This window comes from Triturus cristatus, chromosome 2_2 (genome assembly GCF_964204655.1).
Source record: "Triturus cristatus chromosome 2_2, aTriCri1.1, whole genome shotgun sequence".
NCBI classification, from domain to species: domain Eukaryota; kingdom Metazoa; phylum Chordata; class Amphibia; order Caudata; family Salamandridae; genus Triturus; species Triturus cristatus.
The window spans coordinates 1,092,606,047-1,092,628,670 of record NC_140582.1 but is presented as its reverse complement, the minus strand read 5'-3'; the positions used below and the strand labels follow the sequence as shown (position 1 = coordinate 1,092,628,670).

The window sequence follows — 22,624 nt, the reverse complement described above, 5'->3', positions numbered from 1 at the left end:
TTCTCTTATACCTTTGCAGGCCGCGCAAGTCCCTCATAGTGGCACTCGACATATTTGCGAGTTTTGGGCGTAATTCTGGCTTCCGGATCAATTGGGCCAAATCACATCTTTACGTCTTGCGGAGCGACCCCCCGAGGCTCCCTGACGCGTGCCCTATCAGGGTGGCGGACGACGGCTTCCGGTATTTGGGAATATTCATCACGACTGACAAGACCCTGTTATACGAGCGCAACCTCAAGCCACCGTTGGTTCGGCTGCAGAGGGAGGCCAAGGCCTGGCAGCGCCTGCCAATGTCGTTGTTGGGTCGGGCAGCCTTATTCAAGATGCTGGGGTTGCCACGGTTCCTCTATGCGTTACAAAACTATCCCGACTTAGTCCCTAACACCTACTTTGCGGCGATAGAGGCGGCGCTGCGGGACCTCCTATGGGCAGGGTCGCCCCGAATCTCGCTGAATAAACTCACGTTGGGGTGGTACGACGGCGGTATAGCCCTTCCCGATATTCGTAAGTATTACTGGGCGGCCCATCTCACAGCGATAAATCACGGGACATATGGTGACGGGAACGACCCAGCCTTCGGTATGGATCGGTGGCTGCTTCCCGGTGGGAACTATGAGAGAGCACTCTACTCTAAACGAGGTACGCACAACCTCACGGGTCCTACCCTTCACTCGGTTCAAGTCTGGCGCATGGCCCAGAGGAAGCTCGGATGGGAGGGAGTCCTGACACTAGCCACGCCGCTCTGGGCGTCTGAACAATTGGGTAATCTTGGACGCACTAAGGGCTTCCGCAACTGGGACCTTATAGGCATCTCCCAAATCAGAGACATCTGGGGCCCCGCGGGGGTCCGTACGTTCGCCCAACTGCAGGACACATATGAGCTAGCGCACACTGAATACTTCAGATACCTGCAGGTGCGGCACTCCTTACAGGCCAATATTCCACCCGACACTAAGCCGCCGCAAGCCTCCCCGCTGGAAGATAGGTTACTGGATGGGTACCTCCCAGAACACGCCATCTCCCTCACATACAAAAAACTAATTAACAACCCCCCTGATCTGCTGCTGCCCCTTAGAGAAAAGTGGGTCGCTGACGGGCTTGAGATAGATGATGAGGAATGGCTCTATGCGTTAGCCTCCCCTAGGGAGGTCGCGATATCTGCCCGGCTGCGCCTGATCCAACTCAAGCTGCTACACAGAATCTATTTCTCCTGTACTAGGTTGCACACCATGGGCAGGGTTGACACAGTTCTTTGTAGGAGGGGATGTGGGGGGACGGGCACCTTCTTCCACGTGTTGTGGGACTGCCCCCAGATTCAACGCTATTGGAGGAGGGTGGTGAAGTGTATGGAGGAGGTATGGGAGGTGGAAATTCGCCCGGAGGCCAAGAGGTGTCTCCTGAACATCTGGGAGCCAACGGACCTGCCACCGAAGGGTAGGCTCTGGGTGACGCTTGGTCAAATGGTGGCTAAACGGAACATTGCCAGACTCTGGGGAAGCCCTACTCCACCAAGACTCTCGGACTGGCACGGCGACATGGACTGGTGCATGCTGCGAGAAAAGACTGTATATATTGCGAGAGGGTGCCCCAGGAAATGGGGGGAAGTATGGTCCAAATGGAATGACTTTAGGGGTGGCATTTGTGAGCCGCCTGCAGTCGAGCAGGATGATGCAGGGGCTATATAGGACTCCCACGTTTCAGTGGCTCCCGGGGCTGAGGTGGGGTGCCGCAGCCGCCCATGGGTACAGAGTATATCTACGGTACGAGTGGTGACTGGTTCTAGGGAAGTTTGGGGGGGAGGGGGGGGGGAGTAGTTGCTCGTTCGGCGCCGGCGCCGTTGGGAGCTCTCCGTTTGTTTATGGTTTACATAGGAAAAATGAGGCCTGCATTATCCTTCTTTCACTGTGATGCGAATGCACTTTCTAGCGCCGCCGTACCCCCGGGTTGACGGCACTGGGCTGTGTTAGTTAAGACAAAGTGCATGAATGCAATATGCGGCCGGCCCGAAGGGTTGTAGGCCAAAGCTGTGTATCGTACACATAACAATAAAGGTCTTTTAAAAAAAAAAAAAAAAAAAAAAAAATCATGGTTCTCCTGCATCCTTCACACATGCCAGGTTGCCACCTCTCCCCATATTCGGCTATTGTGTGGCTGAGGTGTCATGCCGTTGATGGCTCATGTTCACGGCTTGCCCAGGTTACCATTGTGAGTTGTTCTGTCATGTTTGGTGTGTGGACATGTTGTTTTGCATGTTGGTTGCGATTTTGTGACGTGTGCATTGCCAGAGTTGTGAGTTGCATGGTTGTGGATTTGAGGTGAGTGGGGTGTTCATTTGGAACTTGCCAAGGGGATGTGCATTTCCCTTGGTGCCATCCTGGGAACGCTGGTTGCTGATGGACTGTTGGAGGATGGAGGTAACATGCACACTGGCTAGGTATTTGGAGGCGACATTGGTGGAGGTTCCACAGTGTTCGGTTGTTGCCTGCACATTGATGTGAGATGTGTGCTTTCTGTTGCGGTGATTGTGTGCTGTGTCACCAGGGAGCACAGGTAGGACACAGGTAGGAGATGTGTGCTGTGGTTTGCCCCCAACACATGCGTGCATCCAGCGTATGGTCCTTGCTTGGTCTCCAGCGGATCCTGCGCATTGTGTTGGACGTGTAGGGATTGGGGTACCAGGCTGATGGTGATGTCCAGGACAGGTATGGGGGACTTGGATGTGGCTGGCTGTGAGACTCCACCGACTCTGGCAGGTGTTGGTTGGGGGGTACTAGGGGCCAACAGGTGCAGCACAGCCTGCAGCTTTGTGTGGGGTGGGATTTTTGTTGTCCGCTGTGTTGGTGTCGTCGGTCTGTTGGGCGATGATGGTCAGGATGCGTACGATGGTGGTCCTTTTGAGCTTGTAGTGGGCAATTACATTGTCAGGTGTTGGGTCTGTGAGGCTGGTGCGTTTCCTGGGGGTCCGCTGTCTTTGTCTGCGCTGCCTCTGTGGTGGTCCGGGGGGGGTTCCGGGTGGGAGTTGGAGTCCTGGGGTGGTGGCGGTGGGTGTTGTGGCCCTCTTGGGTGTCCGGGCCGGATGACCAGTGGCTCCATGGCATTTGTTGCCCTTCCGATGTGGCTGTGGGCTGGGCTCCCTTTTTCGGTACAGGCTGTCATCCGACTTTGAGCCAGGTCTGAGCAGGTGTTAGTATCCGGGTGCTAACGCGCCTTATCGCCTGTTTTGTGTTCTTATCGCCAATCTGGCTGGTCGTTGAGAATGTTGAGGTGTGGTGTTGTCGCGGATTTTGGCACAGGAACGCCTACTCTGCATCTCGTTAGCGATAGTTGCGGGGGTCATCTGGGGCGATGTTTTTTGCGGCTAAACTAGTGCTATGGGATGTTAACACCAGCTGCTGATTGGGGCGATAAGTTTATCCCTACTTTGGCTGCGATAAAGTGCCGTTGACTCGACGGTAGATCCTTGTGAATATGCCCCATTGTTTTTCGACTGTAACGGTGTTTTGACGTTTTCACTGGGACACCCTAAGCTAAAAAGTGGTACTCCTCATCACATAGAAAGACCCTGAAGCCCTGCTGGCCTGACCATAAAAACCAATTAAACTCGTGGCCAGGGTTTAAAAAAAGCTTAAAACTGGAATGAAAGAGAGCCTGTTCTGTCCAGTGGCTTCTCCTGCTTGTGAAAGTGTGAATGCAGTGGCACCCTGCAAGGAGGGGTGCCAATTAATAGCTCAGATGAGAGTCTAAATTGGGCTATTGCCAACCCGTAACTGTGGGCAGATGTTGCCCTTGAAGGGGCTTTAGTGTGGTAAACAGGGATTAGGCTGGCAGGGACAGCTGTGTAGCTTTGGTGTTTTCCACAGCTGGCATAGAGTGGGGACCAGTTTGAATCTGTTCTCTTGACAAAACAATGTACTGGGCCCGCTCAGCAAAAAAAAATACATTCTTTTTCAGTGCTAACTGGCGCTAACAGGAAATATTGCAAGTTTGTGGGGTAATGCTATGCCAGAGTGTAAATGTAGGAAAAGCAGAGCCCTCCATAAGCTATGAATAAGACAATAACTGGGATCTACGTTAGACTTTGTATGTGTAACAAAACTTTGCAAACCACAGTAGTATTACCTGGTATACTCTTGAAAACCTACCAATCAGGTGCAGCCCGTCTTTTAGGGCGGAGGGGTCCCGTCCCCCAACTTTTTTCAAACACGAAGAGTGCCTGTCAGGCTGAGCATAGGTATACCTGAAGACACTCTTCATGTTCAGGTCAGGCAGCCAGGCACTGGGCATGCACTAGACGCACAGGCGCCTGGCTCCCTGAGCTGAACTTTGTCAGGCTGAGCATAGGAAAACCTGAAGACACTCTTCATGTTCAGGTCAGTCAGCCGGGCGATGTGCATGCGCTAGACGCACAGGCGCCTGGCTCCCTGAGCTGAACTTTGTCAGGCTGAGGATGTCACAGACCTGTGGGCGTGGCTTCATTAGCCTGGCAAAGTGCTTGAAGGTCCTCCCCCTCATGACGAGGGGGCACGTCACTGAAAGACTTAGACCTGGGCGCTTCAGTTTAAAGTTAGGCAGTACCTGGGAGCGAGTGTCCATCAGTGAAGATCGTCACAGAGTGGGGCGGGCTCTGTGACGCATGAGGCACTGAGGCCTCCTCTAGGTCAGCCAATGAGTGAAGGCTGCAGTCCCAATACTCCATGAACCTCGGAGGCTTCCCTCCCACCACCCAAGATCACCACTGTAGCCTGTACATTTTTTTTGTTTATGTTTGGTATATGTGTGTGTGAATGTATGTGTATTATTGCGAGCATGCTGTGAATGGGTGTGTGTATGTGTACATGCTTGTGAATGTATGGGTTTGAGTGAGTGTGTACATACATGGGTAACTGTGAGTATGTATGTGTGTGTGTGTAGAGCCCACCTACCCAACGCCTGCTGAAATTACCAGCCGCCACTGCTACCAATGCTGTACATTTCCAGCAGTTACACATGGGAACCTAGTGGCCAACTTTTCTATGGTACTCCTGATGCAAAGGCTTTAGTTCCAATGAGTACATTCGTCTTAAACCTAAAAATCCATTTAAACAAGTCACACTCAAGCTAGGAGTAATACAAAACTACAGCAAATGATTTGTTATTCAGGACATTTGTGAAAAACTGCACGAGAATCCAGCTGAAGTCTACAGAAACTGTGCCTGTGTTGGCCTTTTTGGGCTATGTTCTTTAAATATTGCTTTTGGGATTATTGTAGGTAAGCAATTATGAGATGCTGGCATTCTAATATTTGTAATAAAAATCCAGCATCTGCCTTTATTTAGCAATATGAGGTTCTTGCTATGGGTTTGATGAAACTTTAAGGAAAAACTATACAAGGTGGCTGAATGACTGATGCTTCCTTCCGGAACTCGTCACCTATCATCCATCTCTCTCTCTCTCTCTCTCTCTCTCTCTCTCTCTCTCTCTCAATAAGAAAGGAGCATCCCCTAGTGTCATCAGCTCACTACACCATGCTACACTACATTTTTCTACAGGTTTTGCCAAGCAATCATCAATCCAAATTCAACACAGAAGGCGTAAGGTTGCGCATTTAACACAGAGATCTTTGGCGCAATTCTGAAAGCCAATGGCACATGTAAGTTTGACTTATACTTGCAAATGAACAGTTGAACCTGAAGTCACAAATTAATATTCCATTGTTTCATAATACTTCCTAATGGTTTAATATTAATCATGTGTCAACCCAACTCCAAGGGTATGGACTGGCTGTTGCAGGATAGGGATGTCCTTAAAAGTTTGGTACACCCTCCAACTAGAGTGTTTTTGAATTTTGACAAATTTGTTTTTGGCCCATGTCCATCCTGGGTATGGTCAGAGATTATCTCCTGTCAAAGGCAGAATTAAAGTCCTGTTCAGGATGTGAATGAGCTGAGAATTCCACTCATCAGAATTCATATTTTGACATGTTAAGCTTTTTAGTATTGCATGCTATGACAGGCCCGTACATCCTCTTCCACAGCTATTGTATTTCTTCACCACCCTACCTGTATGGATACCGAGAGCGCGGTTCACCGAACCGGACTCACACATGACATCGTTCATCTGGGGGACAGGCCGTCGGCGGGTGGCCTTGGCGACACTGAAGCGACCGCGGAAGAGGGGGGACCTTTTAGTCCTTGACTTTGAATCGTACTATCTAGCAGGGCAACTGCAGGGTTTTTGCAATGGATTGTGGGGAGACTAACACAGGGAAGAGAAATAGGGCCTTTTGACCCTGAGCGTGATGAACTCCTACGGACCCATCTGAGGGTCGGGGTGCCACGGGAATGTACAAATGAACTAAAAGTGATACGGCGATGCTGGGGAAGATGTCCCCAGTAGACACAAACTCAAGTGCTCTATTCACCAGACCTCCCAATGATAGTGATACAGGCGCTACCACACGTGGGACAATGGAGGGACTGGGTAGAGCCAAGAGCCACCAAACTGGGAGACCAGTGTAGAGATGGGGAGCTACTGCTGTTCGAAGCATTCCAAGCAGACTGGGACATCGCCCATGGCCAGTTCCTGCTCTACACAGTGGTAACAGCAGCTATTAGGAGACATTGGGGGATGGCTACTTCGGAACCCAAACACCATTCCACATGTGGTTATATAGAAATGGCGGGGGGCACGATCAAGGCGGTCACATGCCTATATAGTGCGATTGGCAAGGACTCTCTCCAACCCCTAACAGCATTGAGAGACTGATGGGCGGCAGACGGGGCATTCCTCTGAAAGATAAGGATGGGAGAATACACTGGCCAGGATCCCTAAGTTTTCGAGGAATGCCCAATTCAAACTGATTCATTTTTATTTTCTGCCTCAGGCATACCTCAACCCGGTATGCATTAACTGATAATTCTACAGGGAGGATGTGGGATGCCCACGGTGTGGCGAAACTGGGGTGGATAGGCTGCACATGTTCTGGGATTGCGCAACCCTATTACACATACTGGCAGTAGGTTACGGCTGAAGTGACAAAAATAACTGAACGAGAGGTTCCCTGTGCGCCAGCGCACTGTCTCCTTAGCCTATTTCCTCGCACATCTAAATCGAGGGTCACTGATAGATTCCAGGACCTTGCTTTCATACTGGCCAAGTGTGAAATCACAAGATGGCTGAAGACACCCGGGGGGCACAGAATAGCAGGGTGGAAGAAGGACCTGGAAGCCTGGGCTGGATGTGAGAACAGGATACTACTCAGGAGTGCAGGCAGGGGGATGGGCAAAAATGAAAAAGCTAAAGCAAGGGAAGCACTAGACGAGAGTATGAGAAACGCGGAGACAGAATCAGGCGAATTCTCGGCCTCGACACAATACCAGCAGGCAACTCAATACGTCAAGACCCGGAAAGGGATATAGAGCGGGCACACCTCGATGAGTAAAAATAAAATAATTTGAGAGGGCTGGTGTGGAGATACTAGGGAATGAGTGCAGCGAGAGGGACAGGAGCTGTAGACCTACCAGAGATGTCACCCCGTACAGTTGAATACTAACTGGGACCTACCAGAGATGTGTCACCCCAATATAGCTGAATACTAACTGGGACCTACCAGAGTAGTGTCACCCCGTACAGCTGAATACTAACTGGGACCTACCAGAGTTGTCACCCCGTACAGCTGAATACTAACTGGGACCTACCAGAGATGTGTCGCCCCGTACAGCTGAATACTAACTGGGACCTACCAGAGATGTGTCACCCCATACAGCTGAATACTAACTGGGACCTACCAGAGTTGTGTCACCCCGTACAGCTGAATACTAACTGGGACCTACCAGAGTTGTGTCACCCCGTACAGCTGAATACTAGCTGGGACCTACCAGAGTTGTGTCACCCCATACAGCTGAATACTAACTGGGACCTACCAGAGTTGTGTCACCCCGTACAGCTGAATACTAACTGGGACCTACCAGAGTTGTGTCACCCCGTACAGCTGAATACTAACTGGGACCTACCAGAGTTGTGTCACCCCGTACAGCTGAATACTAGCTGGGACCTACCAGAGATGTGTCACCCCGTACAGCTGAATACTAACTGGGACCTACCAGAGTTGTGTCACCCCGTACAGCTGAATACTAACTGGGACCTACCAGAGTTGTGTCACCCCGTACAGCTGAATACTAGCTGGGACCTACCAGAGTTGTGTCACCCCATACAGCTGAATACTAACTGGGACCTACCAGAGTTGTGTCACCCCGTACAGCTGAATACTAACTGGGACCTACCAGAGTTGTGTCACCCCGTACAGCTGAATACTAACTGGGACCTACCAGAGTTGTGTCACCCCGTACAGCTGAATACTAGCTGGGACCTACCAGAGTTGTGTCACCCCATACAGCTGAATACTAACTGGGACCTACCAGAGTTGTGTCACCCCGTACAGCTGAATACTAACTGGGACCTACCAGAGTTGTGTCACCCCGTACAGCTGAATACTAACTGGGACCTACCAGAGTTGTGTCACCCCGTACAGCTGAATACTAACTGGGACCTACCAGAGATGTGTCACCCCGTACAGCTGAATACTAACTAGGACCTACCAGAGATGTGTCACCCCGTACAGCTGAATACTAACTGGGACCTACCAGAGATGTGTCACCCCGTACAGCTGAATACTAACTGGGACCTACTGTCAGGATGCAGGGACGGAGGAGATAGCTGAGGCGCAGCGTAGGCTTGAGCCCGACTAGAAACTACACTTCCCAGACTCCTCGGGTGAGTCGCGCGGGGCCTTTATAAGCTCCGCCTACCGGCAACGCGGGGCTTGTCACTTTGAGTACTTCCGGGTCTCAGACGGAGATCCCTTTGACTGGCCTCGTTGCTACGGAGCGAGAAGTTCGGCTCGAACCTCTCCACTTCCCGGATTCTTCACGGGCGTTTGGCCCGTGTTCACCACTGCCGCCCTTCCAGAGCGCGGCAAGGAAAGAAAAGACCCTCGAGCCCAGCTGAGGTGAGCGCTGCTCCCTTTCCCGGAGAGAAGGGCGGGTGCGTGGTACACACTCGCCTACCTGGTGGTGACGCGCTCTACGCGTTACCCGGCTCTAAGGTTTTTTGCTACAGGAATATAAACCGCAAACTCCCCCTTTGCATCGCGGTGACGACCGCACACCCCCCAACTTACCGCGAAAGCGCGGCTCTCTGTTTCCTTCCTCCCTACCTTCTCGGGGACGTGCATCCCTACCGAGCCGACTCCCCAAGGACACCCGGGAGACGCCGGTAGCTGGGCATGCCGAGATTCATGAAGACTTCCTGGTGAAGTAACCAAGGAAGATCCAGTATTTCCGCACTGCAGATAAGTACTAGTAACATTCCTACCATTGAGTACTGTACGGAGACATTTGTTTCTTCAACCTGCAGACCTAAGGGGAAAAGCATAAACTGGCCAAAGTAAGTGTATAAGCAGGGAGGGGAGCTAGAGAAGGGGGGTTAGGAGCCGAGCGCGCGTCTGATGTGTTGTGTGCTTCTGTCCCACCTGCAGGGCTTCTTGGGGTGGACCTTACCAGAGAAGAGTATCTAGCAAGGACCTCCCGTGCCTGAGCCTGCCAGCAGTAGATTATTTCGTTTTGGTTCTTTTCTCCCTTTTTACCCTTCCCCCTAGAAGGGTGACATACATGCGGTGTTTTATGAGCACGCAGGGGTGTCACCCCTGTGGGGAGAGGGCCTCTTAGCAACGCATCGTTCCTGCTGTACCCTGCTGACGGTGAGTCAAGACTCTTCCTTCGCGACAGAGTGACAAGCCCACGTTTTAGTACAGCCCGAACGATGGATACTAACACAGTACTTAGTTCGGTGTTAGAAACGATAACAGCCTTACGGCTGGAAGTAGACGCCTTTCGCGGGGAGAATCTAGACCTCCGCAATGAGATGAGCACAATGAGGAGAGAGGTCGCAGGGATATCTCGTCAGGGGGTTAGCGATAAGCGAGGGTCCCAATACATCAAACCGTGGACACTACCACCACCCACTCAGCAAGGGATGGGAGGAGGAGCGACAGGAGGGAGTGCGAGTTCTTCGACGGTCCAGGTCCTCCATCCCCCATACCTGCCTCTGGCACCTCCCGAACGATATTATGGCGACCCAAAGAAATTCGGCATTTTCCTGGGGCAGTGCAAATTACACTTTCTATGTAAACCCGAGATCTTCCATAATGATCAAACCAAGACTGCCTTTGTCATGTCCTATCTGGGTGGGAATGCTGCTAGTTGGTCCTTTCCCCTTATTGAAAGAAACAACCCAATCCTGAGAGACTTCGACACCTTCTGTGACGAGATGCGTAAACTATTTGATAGGAAGGCGCATCTCCTTTCCTTGGACAGAGAATTACTCACCTTAAAACAAGGAAGTCAAGACTTGCTTACATATATTACGACGTTTAACAGACTTGTGTCCGAAACAGACTGGCCTATTGAAAAACGGTCATCTCTATACTACCAAGGATTGAGAAGTGAGCTAAAGGATGTGTTGGCCCAGGTAATACATTTACCCTCCGAATGTGACGAGCTAATAGATCTCACGGTACAGCTCGATCATCGACTCCTAGATAGAAAGGGGGATAAACCGCGCCCAGAGATCCGATTCTCAACGCCCCGCGCCCGCGTTCCCAACGAGAGTCCTACCCTTGGCACAGAGGGAAGCGAACCCATGCAAATAGGAGGGATCAGAGGACCCCTGACCTCGGACGAAAGAGAGAAGAGAAGGAAGCAACGGCTCTGTCTCTATTGTGGGAAGCCTGGTCATTTCATCAAGGAATGCAAAGCAAGAGTCTGACTTCCGTCTCGAGACAGCAAGGGAGAACAGAAAGTGCCTGCGATGGCCTACTCCCCCGAATCACCGGAAAACTAGAAGGCCCAAACACGATTCAGACCCCTTGTTTGTGGCCCCTTGAGAAGGAGGTCTGCCACGCGGCGATCAACACCGTCCAGAACGCGGTTGCCCATATCAACATCTATGTGACCTTGGACGTTCCTGATATCGGCCTGAGATCGGTGCATGCGTTGCTGGACTCCGGCGCAACAGGCAACTTTATTGACCAAACATATGCTAGAGCCATAGGTCTACCAGGGGTGAAGAAGAAAATACCTGAGATGGTCAAGGCGGTGGACGGGTCTGAACTAACATCAGGGCCCATACGATATCATACACCTGCAATTCAGATGAGAATCGGAGCCCACCACCAAGAAGCCATTCGCTTTGATTTTATTGACGCACCCCAGTTTACACTAATATTAGGCATGCCTTGGCTCACGCTCCACGACCCCTTAATACAGTGGACCGCTCGGTCGGTTACGCTGAATTCTCCTTATTGTAAGGAGCATTGTACCAGAGTAACGGGACCATCGCCACCGCTCACAAGCAACCCCGCGGGGTTTCTGGCCAACAGTGAGGTACCAGCCAGCGTGAACTGTACGACAACTCTACCCCACGTCTACCTCAAATACCAAAAGGTGTTCAGTGAACAAGAGGCGAACACCCTCCCGCCTCATCGGGAATATGATTGTGTCATTGACATTGAACCAGGAGCCAGCATTCCCTGTAGTCGCATATACGCCCTCACAGAAGCCGAAACGGAATATCTGCAGCAATATCTCAAAACCCTCACGGCCAATGGCTTCATAAGACATTCTACCTCCCCAGCGTCGTCTCCTCTTTTTTTCATACCAAAACGAGAGGGAGGATTGAGAGCGTGTATCGATTATAGAGCCCTCAACCGCATCACAAAGAAGAACAGATATCCTCTCCCCTTGATCCCGGTCCTGTTAGATCAATTGAAAGGGGCTACAGTGTTCACGAAATTGGACCTTCGGGGAGCATATCATTTGGTACGAGTGCGGCGGGGGGATGAATGGAAGACGGCCTTCAGAACCAAATTCGGCCTATATGAATATCAGGTGATGCCATTTGGTCTCTGTAACGCCCCCGCCGCCTTCCAGTACTTTATGGACGAGGTGTTGCGGGGCCTATTGGACGTCTTCTGCATCGTCTACATTGACGATATTTTAGTGTATTCCACCTCCTTGACGGACCATGTTACCCATGTTTCTGCGGTACTGGAGAGACTCCAACAAAATTCTCTCTATGCGAAGCTCGAAAAATGCCTGTTTCATTCCCCAGAAGTGGAGTTCCTGGGGTATGTCATAGGCCCTAAGGGACTCTGTATGGATACTAAGAAGACCTTGGCCATTCGGGAATGGATGTCGCCGTCTTGTGTAAAGGCCCTGCAAAGCTTCTTGGGGTTTGCCAACTTTTATCGGCGCTTTATTCAGGACTTCTCGAAAATCATTCAGCCCATGACTCTTCTTTTGAAAAAAGGGGTGGCATTCCACTGGTCTCCTTTAGCAGAAAAGGCCTTTCAAGAGCTCAAACAACGCTTTGTCAGCGCCCCGGTATTGCGACATCCGGACGCCTCGCTGCCATTCATTCTCGAAACGGATGCCTCGTATTATGCCATAGGAGGTGTTTTGTCACAACGTCATCCTGGAACCGGACAACTCCATCCCGTCGCGTTCTATTCAAAGAAGCTGACTCCGTGCGAGATCAACTATACTATTTCGGACAAAGAGCTATTAGCCATTAAAAGAGCCTGCGAAGAGTGGCGTCATCATCTGTTGGGAGCCAGACACACCGTGGAAATATACACGGACCATCGAAACCTACTCTTTTTGAAAAGTGCCCGCGCCCTGACACCTCGACAACTCCGATGGTCGCTATTTTTTGCGGACTTTGACTTCGTGATCAAGTACAGGCCCGGCCCCCAGAACGGAAAGGCAGACGCCTTGTCGCGACCCCCGGTGGCAGAACCCCTGGCTCCCCAAGAAGACGAAGAACCTCCTGTGATCCTGCAAAGGGCGTCCTTTCCCGAAGAGACAGTGGCAATACTGTCGTCTCACGACTTCTGTACCGAACTAAAAGAACACTTCGCCTCAGTCGATCCCCATGCCTGGATCCAAGAAGCCCCCCCAACAACGACACATGAAGGAGGGATACCTGTTCCATGAAAACAAAATCCTGTTGCCTACCGAGAACCTCCAACAACAGGCGTTGCAGTGGATCCACGACTCCCCCTTGGGAGGACATCCGGGAATACAGAAAACAGAACTGACTCTAGCCAGATATTTTTGGTGGGCATCATTACGAAAGGATGTAGCCGCATATGTTGCCCGATGTTCCATCTGTTCTCAAGCTAAGGCGCAACACCAAAGACCCAGTGGATTGCTACGACCTATACCCACTCCACCAACACCATGGCACACTGTATCAATGGATTTTATAGTAGAGATGCCCATTAGTCAAGGGTATGACACCATCCTAGTAGTGATTGACCATTTAACCAAGATGGGGCACTTCTTGGCTCTTACCAAATTACCAAATTCCAGCACCACAGCCATGGTCTTCCTACAAAACATTGTGAAACTACACGGAGTGCCATCCATCCTCATCACTGACAGGGGAACCCAATTTACATCAAAATTTTGGAGGCACCTGTGTGCCTGTATGAAGATCGATGCTCGTCTCTCTTCCAGCTATCATCCCCAGACGGATGGGAAAACGGAGAGACTTAACCAAACACTAGAGCAGTATCTTCGGTGCTTCACGCTTCAACATCAGGATGAATGGAGCAGCTTACTGTGGTCCGCCGAGTTTGCCTACAATAATACCACCCATTCCTCCTTAGGATGTTCCCCGTTTTACTGTCTCCAAGGGTTTCATCCCAACATGTTGCCTTTCGCTCAGCCCGGAACCTCCTCGCACCCTTCTATACAAGAACACCATGCGCACCTCAAACAGACCTTGGACGCAGCCACGAACCAGTTGAAAGAAGCTCAAGAGCGAGACAAGAAACAGGCAGACAAAAAGAGAAACCCTGAACCAGAATATCAAGTTGGAGACCGAGTGTGGCTTAGTACCAAACATTTACGACTCAAGGGCAACACCCGTTTACAGCCAAAATACCTGGGCCCCTATCTGATTGCCAAAATCATTAACCCTGTAGCCATGAAACTCACACTGCCACCTCAGTGGCGCATACACCCAGTATTCCATGTCTCCTTACTCAAACCCTGTCACCCAGACACGCGGGTCCCGGTCCGCCCCTCAGTCATCGAGGTAGAAGGAGAAGAGGAGTACGAAGTGCAGAGTATCCTAGATTCTAAAGTCATCAGGGGGCGGGTATACTATTTAGTGGACTGGAAAGGGTACGGCCCCGAGGAGCGGTCCTGGGAACCCAAGTCCAATCTCCACTGCCCCTTGTTGTTGCAGCAGTTTCATTCCCGTCACCCCCTGAAGCCAGGCAGGCCGTCGAGACGCCGGACCTGGGGAGGGGGTACTGTCAGGATGCAGGGACGGAGGAGATAGCTGAGGCGCAGCGTAGGCTTGAGCCCGACTAGAAACTACACTTCCCAGACTCCTCGGGTGAGTCGCGCGGGGCCTTTATAAGCTCCGCCTACCGGCAACGCGGGGCTTGTCACTTTGAGTACTTCCGGGTCTCAGACGGAGATCCCTTTGACTGGCCTCGTTGCTACGGAGCGAGAAGTTCGGCTCGAACCTCTCCACTTCCCGGATTCTTCACGGGCGTTTGGCCCGTGTTCACCACTGCCGCCCTTCCAGAGCGCGGCAAGGAAAGAAAAGACCCTCGAGCCCAGCTGAGGTGAGCGCTGCTCCCTTTCCCGGAGAGAAGGGCGGGTGCGTGGTACACACTCGCCTACCTGGTGGTGACGCGCTCTACGCGTTACCCGGCTCTAAGGTTTTTTGCTACAGGAATATAAACCGCAAACTCCCCCTTTGCATCGCGGTGACGACCGCACACCCCCCAACTTACCGCGAAAGCGCGGCTCTCTGTTTCCTTCCTCCCTACCTTCTCGGGGATGTGCATCCCTACCGAGCCGACTCCCCAAGGACACCCGGGAGACGCCGGTAGCTGGGCATGCCGAGATTCATGAAGACTTCCTGGTGAAGTAACCAAGGAAGATCCAGTATTTCCGCACTGCAGATAAGTACTAGTAACATTCCTACCATTGAGTACTGTACGGAGACATTTGTTTCTTCAACCTGCAGACCTAAGGGGAAAAGCATAAACTGGCCAAAGTAAGTGTATAAGCAGGGAGGGGAGCTAGAGAAGGGGGGTTAGGAGCCGAGCGCGCGTCTGATGTGTTGTGTGCTTCTGTCCCACCTGCAGGGCTTCTTGGGGTGGACCTTACCAGAGAAGAGTATCTAGCAAGGACCTCCCGTGCCTGAGCCTGCCAGCAGTAGATTATTTCGTTTTGGTTCTTTTCTCCCTTTTTACCCTTCCCCCTAGAAGGGTGACATACATGCGGTGTTTTATGAGCACGCAGGGGTGTCACCCCTGTGGGGAGAGGGCCTCTTAGCAACGCATCGTTCCTGCTGTACCCTGCTGACGGTGAGTCAAGACTCTTCCTTCGCGACACCTACCAGAGTTGTGTCACCCCATACAGCTGAATACTAACTGGGACCTACCAGAGCTGTGTCACCCCGTACAGCTGAATACTAACTGGGACCTACCAGAGTTGTGTCACCCCTTACAGCTGAATACTAACTGGGACCTACCAGAGATGTGTCACCCCGTACAGCTGAATACTAACTGGGACCTACCAGAGATGTGTCACCCCGTACAGCTGAATACTAACTGGGACCTACCAGAGTTGTGTCACCCCGTACAGCTGAATACTAACTGGGACCTACCAGAGATGTGTCACCCCGTACAGCTGAATACTAACTAGGACCTACCAGAGATGTGTCACCCCGTACAGCTGAATACTAACTGGGACGTGCAGTAGGGAACGGGCGGGGGGAGTTATTGTGGGAAATGTTCATTAAAGAGATCAACAGTGTGCTGAAGGTATAAATACGAACATATGCAAAAAAGAGTAAGCAATATGATACAGAACGAGCGAAATTATACTCATGAAAATAGATGAATATATTGAAAAGGAAATAAAGTTTGTTTTAAAAAAAATGACAGGCCAACCATGTCAAGAAAGAGAGAAACATCTGTGGGGAAGTAACGGAAGGGATGTCTTCATTGGAAAACTGAGAAAAGGAAAAAAGTGCTATTGTATGTATGTGAAGTCATTTCAGCATGAACACTTGCACACGAGCTACAATTACACATGCAAAACTGCATCTACATAGACATAATTAGGAATTCACAAAATCTTTCCAGGAGTACACCTGGAAACCTGGAACTGTTGCAGGTTTCCAAGCACACTCTCAGAGACCTTTATGAATGTCTGAAATTAGTAAATCCACACAGAAGTGAACTAATGAACAAACATATGGGTGCAAATTTATGTGTTCACCAAAGTTGGTTGGCCTATCAAAGCACGCAGCCACTTTAAGCGCCTTATTCATGAAAAAAACATAAAAGTACATGTAGAGATTTACATCTCCGACTGAAAGGTTTTTTACATGTTTTTGTCAAATCACAAAACTTCACAATAGTGTGTCTTTTTCTCTGCAGAGAAAAAAAACCCTGTTGTAAAAAGCCATCCCTCTGTATCCCCACCAAATGTGGGGTTAACCTGCACCCCTTTCTTTCCTGCAAATTTCCAAACATTTGCAGGGTTGAAAGCTATGGGATCAGAGTTTGCGAATGCCCACAAAAGTGCCCGTCTCTAGATGTTATGTTATGAAAAATATATAGAGCGCACGTTCACCGTAAGGTCTCTTTGCGATAAGGTAGCAAAAGAAGTAGCCAGGTTAGACATAAGCGCGTTGGAACAACCAGGTTTTTAAAAGCTCTCTGAAACTCGCACAGTTAGAAGAAGATCTGATGTCAGGAGCGAGAGAGTTCAAGGTGTGGGAAGCCGATACGGAAAAACTGGCCACCCCAAGCCTTTTCCTCTTGCTTCTTGACACTTTAAATAAATTGTGGCGAGCCGATCCAAGACAGTGATTGTGAAGGGAAGTGTGGATTCTAGAGGACACAAAAACAGGACTTTTGCGTGTAGAGCCCTAAAAATAATGCAGGTTGTTTTCAAGATGGTCCTCTGAGCTACTGGAAGCCAGTGGAGCGTTTTCATTAAAGGCTTGGTGGCATATTATCGAGCCAGGCGATAAAATTATCGCCCATTTAGAGGCAGAAAACTGCCGCTAAAACGGCGATAGTGGGCTTGATAATATGCTCTATGGAATTCCAATTGAAGCTCATGTTAGACGTCCTTCACATCTAACATGGGCTTCAATTGGAATTCCATAGAGCATATTATCAAACCCATTATCGACGATTTAGCGGCAGTTTTCTGCCGCTAAAGCGGCGATAATTTTATCGCCTGGCTTGATAATATGCCCCTTAGTGTGGCAATGTCGTGGCTGCCAAAAGTCCAGCAGGGCTGCTTGATTTTTAACCATTTGCAGCCTATTGTCAAGGCCAGCTGGGAGTCCCAAATAAAGCGCATTGGCATAGTCAAGCCGAGAAATCACATGAGCAATAGGGATCTGGATGAAGGCTTCCTCCAGGAAGTATCCCTGATTTTCCTTATTCTCCGGAGATGTTTACAAACTTGCAAGGCGCACCACTCCTGTTAACGCCCACTCCCCACTTTTTCCATGGGATTTGCTACTGCAGATTCCTGCACACTTTTGGCAAAGACATCCATAGCAGCAAATGCATTTACTCCTGCCAAGAATCCTTTTTTTGAATACCAGGCAGGCACAAATTAAAACAATGCTAGTCTTAAACGTGAGCTTATGCACAAAAATACCCTTGTAAATCAAGCCCTATTATTTCGCTTCAAATGAGGCGAGCGCAAAAAGTTGATAGAGTGAAAGGAAGCAAGCGCGGTGTTCTCCCCATACAGTGCAGCCACTTTCTGCCACACTCAGATATGTAAGAGATTCAACTGAAACTGATTATCACAATATGTATGAGAGGGACACGTGCACCGCTACGTCTTTTCATTATGTTATAGCAGCATTTGTATAGTGTTTTCCTACCTCCCTCTGAGTCTCCAAGGCGCTGGGACCCAAGAATGAGGATTAACCTGTTTCTGGGTGCTGGCAATTAAAGCAAAGTATGGACATGAGGCCCTTGGGGTACGGCAGGGGATAAAGTGAACTCCCTAAACCAATCCTGGCGCTTGGAGACAGCGGCCTCTGTCGGCGCTCCCGAGGGCACTAGAGGCCTACACTTGCCCTCAACCCAGCTGTCCTACCGCTGGGTTGAGGGGTTAAAAGTGGGCAGGTCTGACTGGCTGTCGCAAGGCGGCCGGCCAAAGGGACGTGCACAATTTAAATAGTGTGCAGGCAGCCCTCTGGCCACCACTCCTCCCTGCTGCCACTCAGAAGGCCCCAACCCGTCCTGACACTTGATTCAGGAAGGGGTGTTTCATACGGCAACACTCCTACGGCATAATGGAGGAGCCGCCCCTGCTTTTAGCGCCAAGTCCAGCCCTGATTACACTCTACGAGTTGAGCTATCTGCCACCTATGAGATGAAAAATGCTTTTCAATGGGACCAGTGATCAGCTTTTGAGTGAATGATGAACCGGCTGGCATCACTAACAGAGATGCCAAGCCTCCCAGATCTTTTTGGACGTTTCCAGAGTTTATGAGCACCTCAAGAGCAAACTCCATAGATCCACCAAAAAATGCAGATTCTCATAGTGTCTGAGATTAGTGACTGAGAGTGTGGAAATGCCAATAAAATATTTGGAACTCTAAAAATGTAGATTTTCGCGAGTTCTGTTATAATAGATGCTCTGTGTTGCATGTGTGTCTATTTTCTATGTGGTTCTGCATGACATGCTCACACCCAAAGGGTTGCACAAGGTCTACCCTGCAGTCATATCACACTTCCCACGTTGCCGCGAGCTGGGGGCAGATTGTATACACATAGTGTGAAGGGAGACTACTGGAAAAAGGTTTTAGACCTGGTGGGGGTTTGAATGGAAAGCCCTGGAGACATGGCACCAGGAAAATGTATACCGAGGCTACTGCAGAGACTGAAGAAAGAACACCACATCAAATGTATTGATCCGGCTCTGGTCCTTATAGCATTTGAGTAGAAATCCACCATGTCCCCCAGTATTAGATATGGATACAGGATGTGAAATATTGTACAAGAATTGAGGATGAGCTCCTACACAAAGCGAAAACTGGTGAAAAAGAAAGTGAGAATTTCAGGGCCTGGGATGCGCTGGGATCATTGTTGTAGGAGGGTACAGTGGGTGAGTGATTGTCAGAAGAGTGAGGAAGAACCAGTCTAAGTGATAAGGAAGCATGGACGTAGCAAACCACAGAATTGCAGAGTCGTCATAGGTATATTATAGTCACGGCAACAGCAATTATGTGGCAGAGAAGGGCCAAATTATGTGACGGGGTTGTCTAAATTATGTGTCGAGAAAAGAACGAATTATGCAACATAAGGCGCAAAATTTTCGGACAATATTACTTCATTATTTTGCCATTTTACACATTTTAACACTTTTTTGGCAAATATGTTAACTGATTAGTATCAGTTAAACACCCAAATACTTTCAATACGCAATTGAAAGATGACCACTGAGCCTTTGCAAAGGGCCTTCCACTGAGTGGAAACACGTGTCACCACCTTTTTAAGAATTTATGGTCCGCTGAAACTAAAAACTATTTTATTTTGTTAAAATCTGCAGATTATCCAGCAGATGGTGGATTTTGTGGCAAATTTGAATTTATGCGGAAAAAGATACGTCCGCAGAATCACATAATTCCAGTGGCCCTGCTTCTAGTCCTCAGATTTGACTGTTACATCTAGAGATGGCCTGCAATATTATTGGTGATGCAGGGGGGATTAACAATTAGCGGGTTCTTTAGCCATTCTAGGCACCCACCGAGTTTAGGTTGATATGTTTTGCAGGAATATGTGGGTGACTGACTGTCACCGAAAAATGTCTGCATTGTTATTACTAATATCGACCAAGCTGATAACGTTGTGCAAATCCTTAAACACAATATATGATGTTGTATGTATGAAACAATGCAACTTTTTGAGATATAGTTTTGCATGACATAAAGAGGTACTACATTGGTAAGTGCATGTATTGTAGTGCACTTCATGAAAAAAGTGCAGCTTTCAAGGTCAGCAACCTGTGGTAGGCTACCACCTTCATAAGCGTTTCTACTGCACCCCACATTAAGAAGTGGCATTCCTAGGGCGCTGCTTTCAATCTCTCAACAGCCTCAGATCTGGGCCTTGTGATTTCTGCCAGATGCGTCATTCAAGCTGCCCTCCAGGGTTAATATTTACAACAGGTGCCAAACCCCAACCAGCCCCCATCAGGCAAAGGGGAATCTGGATCTCCTACTGCTAGTGATGTAGGATTTACAACAAATAAGTAGGTTTTATTCCCAGCAGAGGGCTCCTTTAAATGTGGATATTACAGGTAACGTGTGACAATATCACCCACATCAGGTTTTGTAGCCATCACCACTTATATTCTTGGGGTTTTAAGGCTGTCATATCCCTTTATGCCGCACCCCAGCACTCTGTACTGTACCCTCCTCCACTGTCCTAGATGCTGTACCCCCTCCCACCCATACTATGTACTTCCCCATCGCCTTCACTGCCTACTGCAAACCCCCCACCGTGTAGATCACCATGGGCATGGCTATTGTTTGTGCTGCATGTTAAGCGTCACTGGACTTAGGGGCTCCAGGGGCCCTACTCCTTGGGGCGCTCATGCCACGTCATAAGAGCTACATCAAGGTCAGCTGGCCCATGGGATGCTCTGACCCCTGGGCCCGATTTACAAGTGAAAAGACTTGAGATCCCCGCATTTCCACAGTTCCCTGAACCACGAATAAACCACTCATTTATTAATGTTGTATAGCGCCAACCAACTGGCGCCAGGCACCTATTGTCCAGTTAATGCAGAGGTACAAACTTTCCTAAATATATCATATAAAGCCATTTAAATATATATATATACTATGCAATAAACATGGTTATATGTAAACTAAACATTCATGTCTATCAATCTTTTGTCTGTCAAGGCACAGCAGCGCCGAACGTTAGAGGCGATGCATGACCAAATATTAAAAAATGTGCAATGTTTTTGTAAATACTCAATCGTACCTGCCATGCAATAAAACAGATAGAGGAACGCAAAACTGGTTAGCACGCTAGCCCTCTTATGCGTCATTCTTTACATATGGATTTCATCCGTTGAATATAGAATGATAGGGGCTTTTGTTCTACGGTCAGGTGTGTGCACGTGGAGGCGTGAGGGCAGCTTTCCATCCGGGATCCTAGATTTATGTGATCATGTTCTGTTTTATTAGTGCTGCGAAGCGCCCCCTGATCTTCTCACTGCTATCACAACAACATTCCAACAACAACAACATTCCAGATTATCTGAGAAAAAGGAAAAGAATGTTTAACTGTTGTAAAGTCGCGTGTAATTGTGTACATATTAAGATGTTCAGCTTTAAAGCGACACAAAGTAACAACAGTTTAAAACAAAAGGGATACAATTTTGATTGCTCCATTAAAAAAAATCTCAGCTGTCCCGGAGTAATCAAATGTTTTGATCATATGCTGATAAGTGCTCGAGATTGCTTTGCACTGCAGGTGTATGTGTTTCATCAAGCGCTGCCTGGCAAAACTGACCAGAGCTGAAAAGAAAGGCTCCCTCCTGCCATCCTGAGATGTCTCGTTTCCTCCTCTTCCACCCACATTACACAGGGGCAACCCACGCCCCCGCCTCGGCGCCTGGCACGTCAGGACAGGCCTCATTCATGAATTATTGCTGCGGCCTTGATGACATTTTTGGTGGAAGTAAATCTGCACGTTCCAGCCTGCAATGCGCTCGTTTGACTGGCAACTGGTATCACACGTGCCATGGGGCCCCTGGGTACCAATGCAGAGCGCCTCTAATTCGCCCTTAATGTTTGACATATAGAACTAAAAAAAACTCTCCATAGAACGTATATGTAATGTCTTGAATGAAGCACGGTCCTGGCGCTTCTACATTTCATAGACCCATGGAGGGGGGGTACCTACCTGTCGAAGACCACGGCGGCGTAGGCGGGCTCCGCGAAGATGACGTCGCCGGCCCAGGACTCCTTGGTGGCCTTCAGCCCGCGACCCTTGCCCTCCGCGTCGAAGAGTTCCACGCTCTCCATGTTCTCTCCAGTGTCCTGCCAGGAGACCCTTTCGAGTGAGGCCTGCTCTCAGTCACGCCTGCTATCTCAGCACCTTACATTCCTGCGGGCCGGCCCTATAAATGGACTCACACGCCCTCTCCGCCCCCTTCTGCCCCCAGCCTGTACCAAGCCTCCCCGCGGGGACGGGACGCGGAGGGATACACTGGGCATTAAAAGTAAACTTGAGCCGGGGGCGCGGGACTGGTTCTGGCGCATTCGCCCTCCATCTGCAGGCGGGCGAACTGTGCAAACCAGGCGCTGCTTGTCGTGAAATTATGAATTACTGTTATAGTTACACTCGCCCCTGCCCCCCTTCTGGAAGGATGAGGCGCTCCAGCAGGTGTATTTTTAGCAGCCAGTTGTTTCTGCGTGTCAGGAATCAACAGCTGAACAGTGGTAGTGGTAACCATCAAAAAGGCGATCTGTTTGGACATATGTCGGCTCTGGGAAT

At 49.7% G+C, this 22,624-nt stretch overlaps 1 protein-coding gene across 2 annotated transcripts in view; it reads right to left on the bottom strand.

Moving 5' to 3' along the window:
• Window positions 1-22,421, bottom strand: part of SMYD1 (SET and MYND domain containing 1) — a 135,007-nt gene extending 112,586 nt beyond the window's left edge. The window contains exon 1 of one of the 2 annotated variants that reach the window (XM_085642644.1): window positions 22,031-22,421. In XM_085642644.1, coding sequence (XP_085498770.1) covers window positions 22,031-22,152 — 122 coding nt within the window. In that variant the 5' untranslated portion in view covers window positions 22,153-22,421. The remainder of the gene's footprint in view (window positions 1-22,030) is intronic. The other variant, XM_085642643.1, reaches the window with a different exon arrangement.
• Window positions 22,422-22,624: the final 203 nt, after the last annotated feature.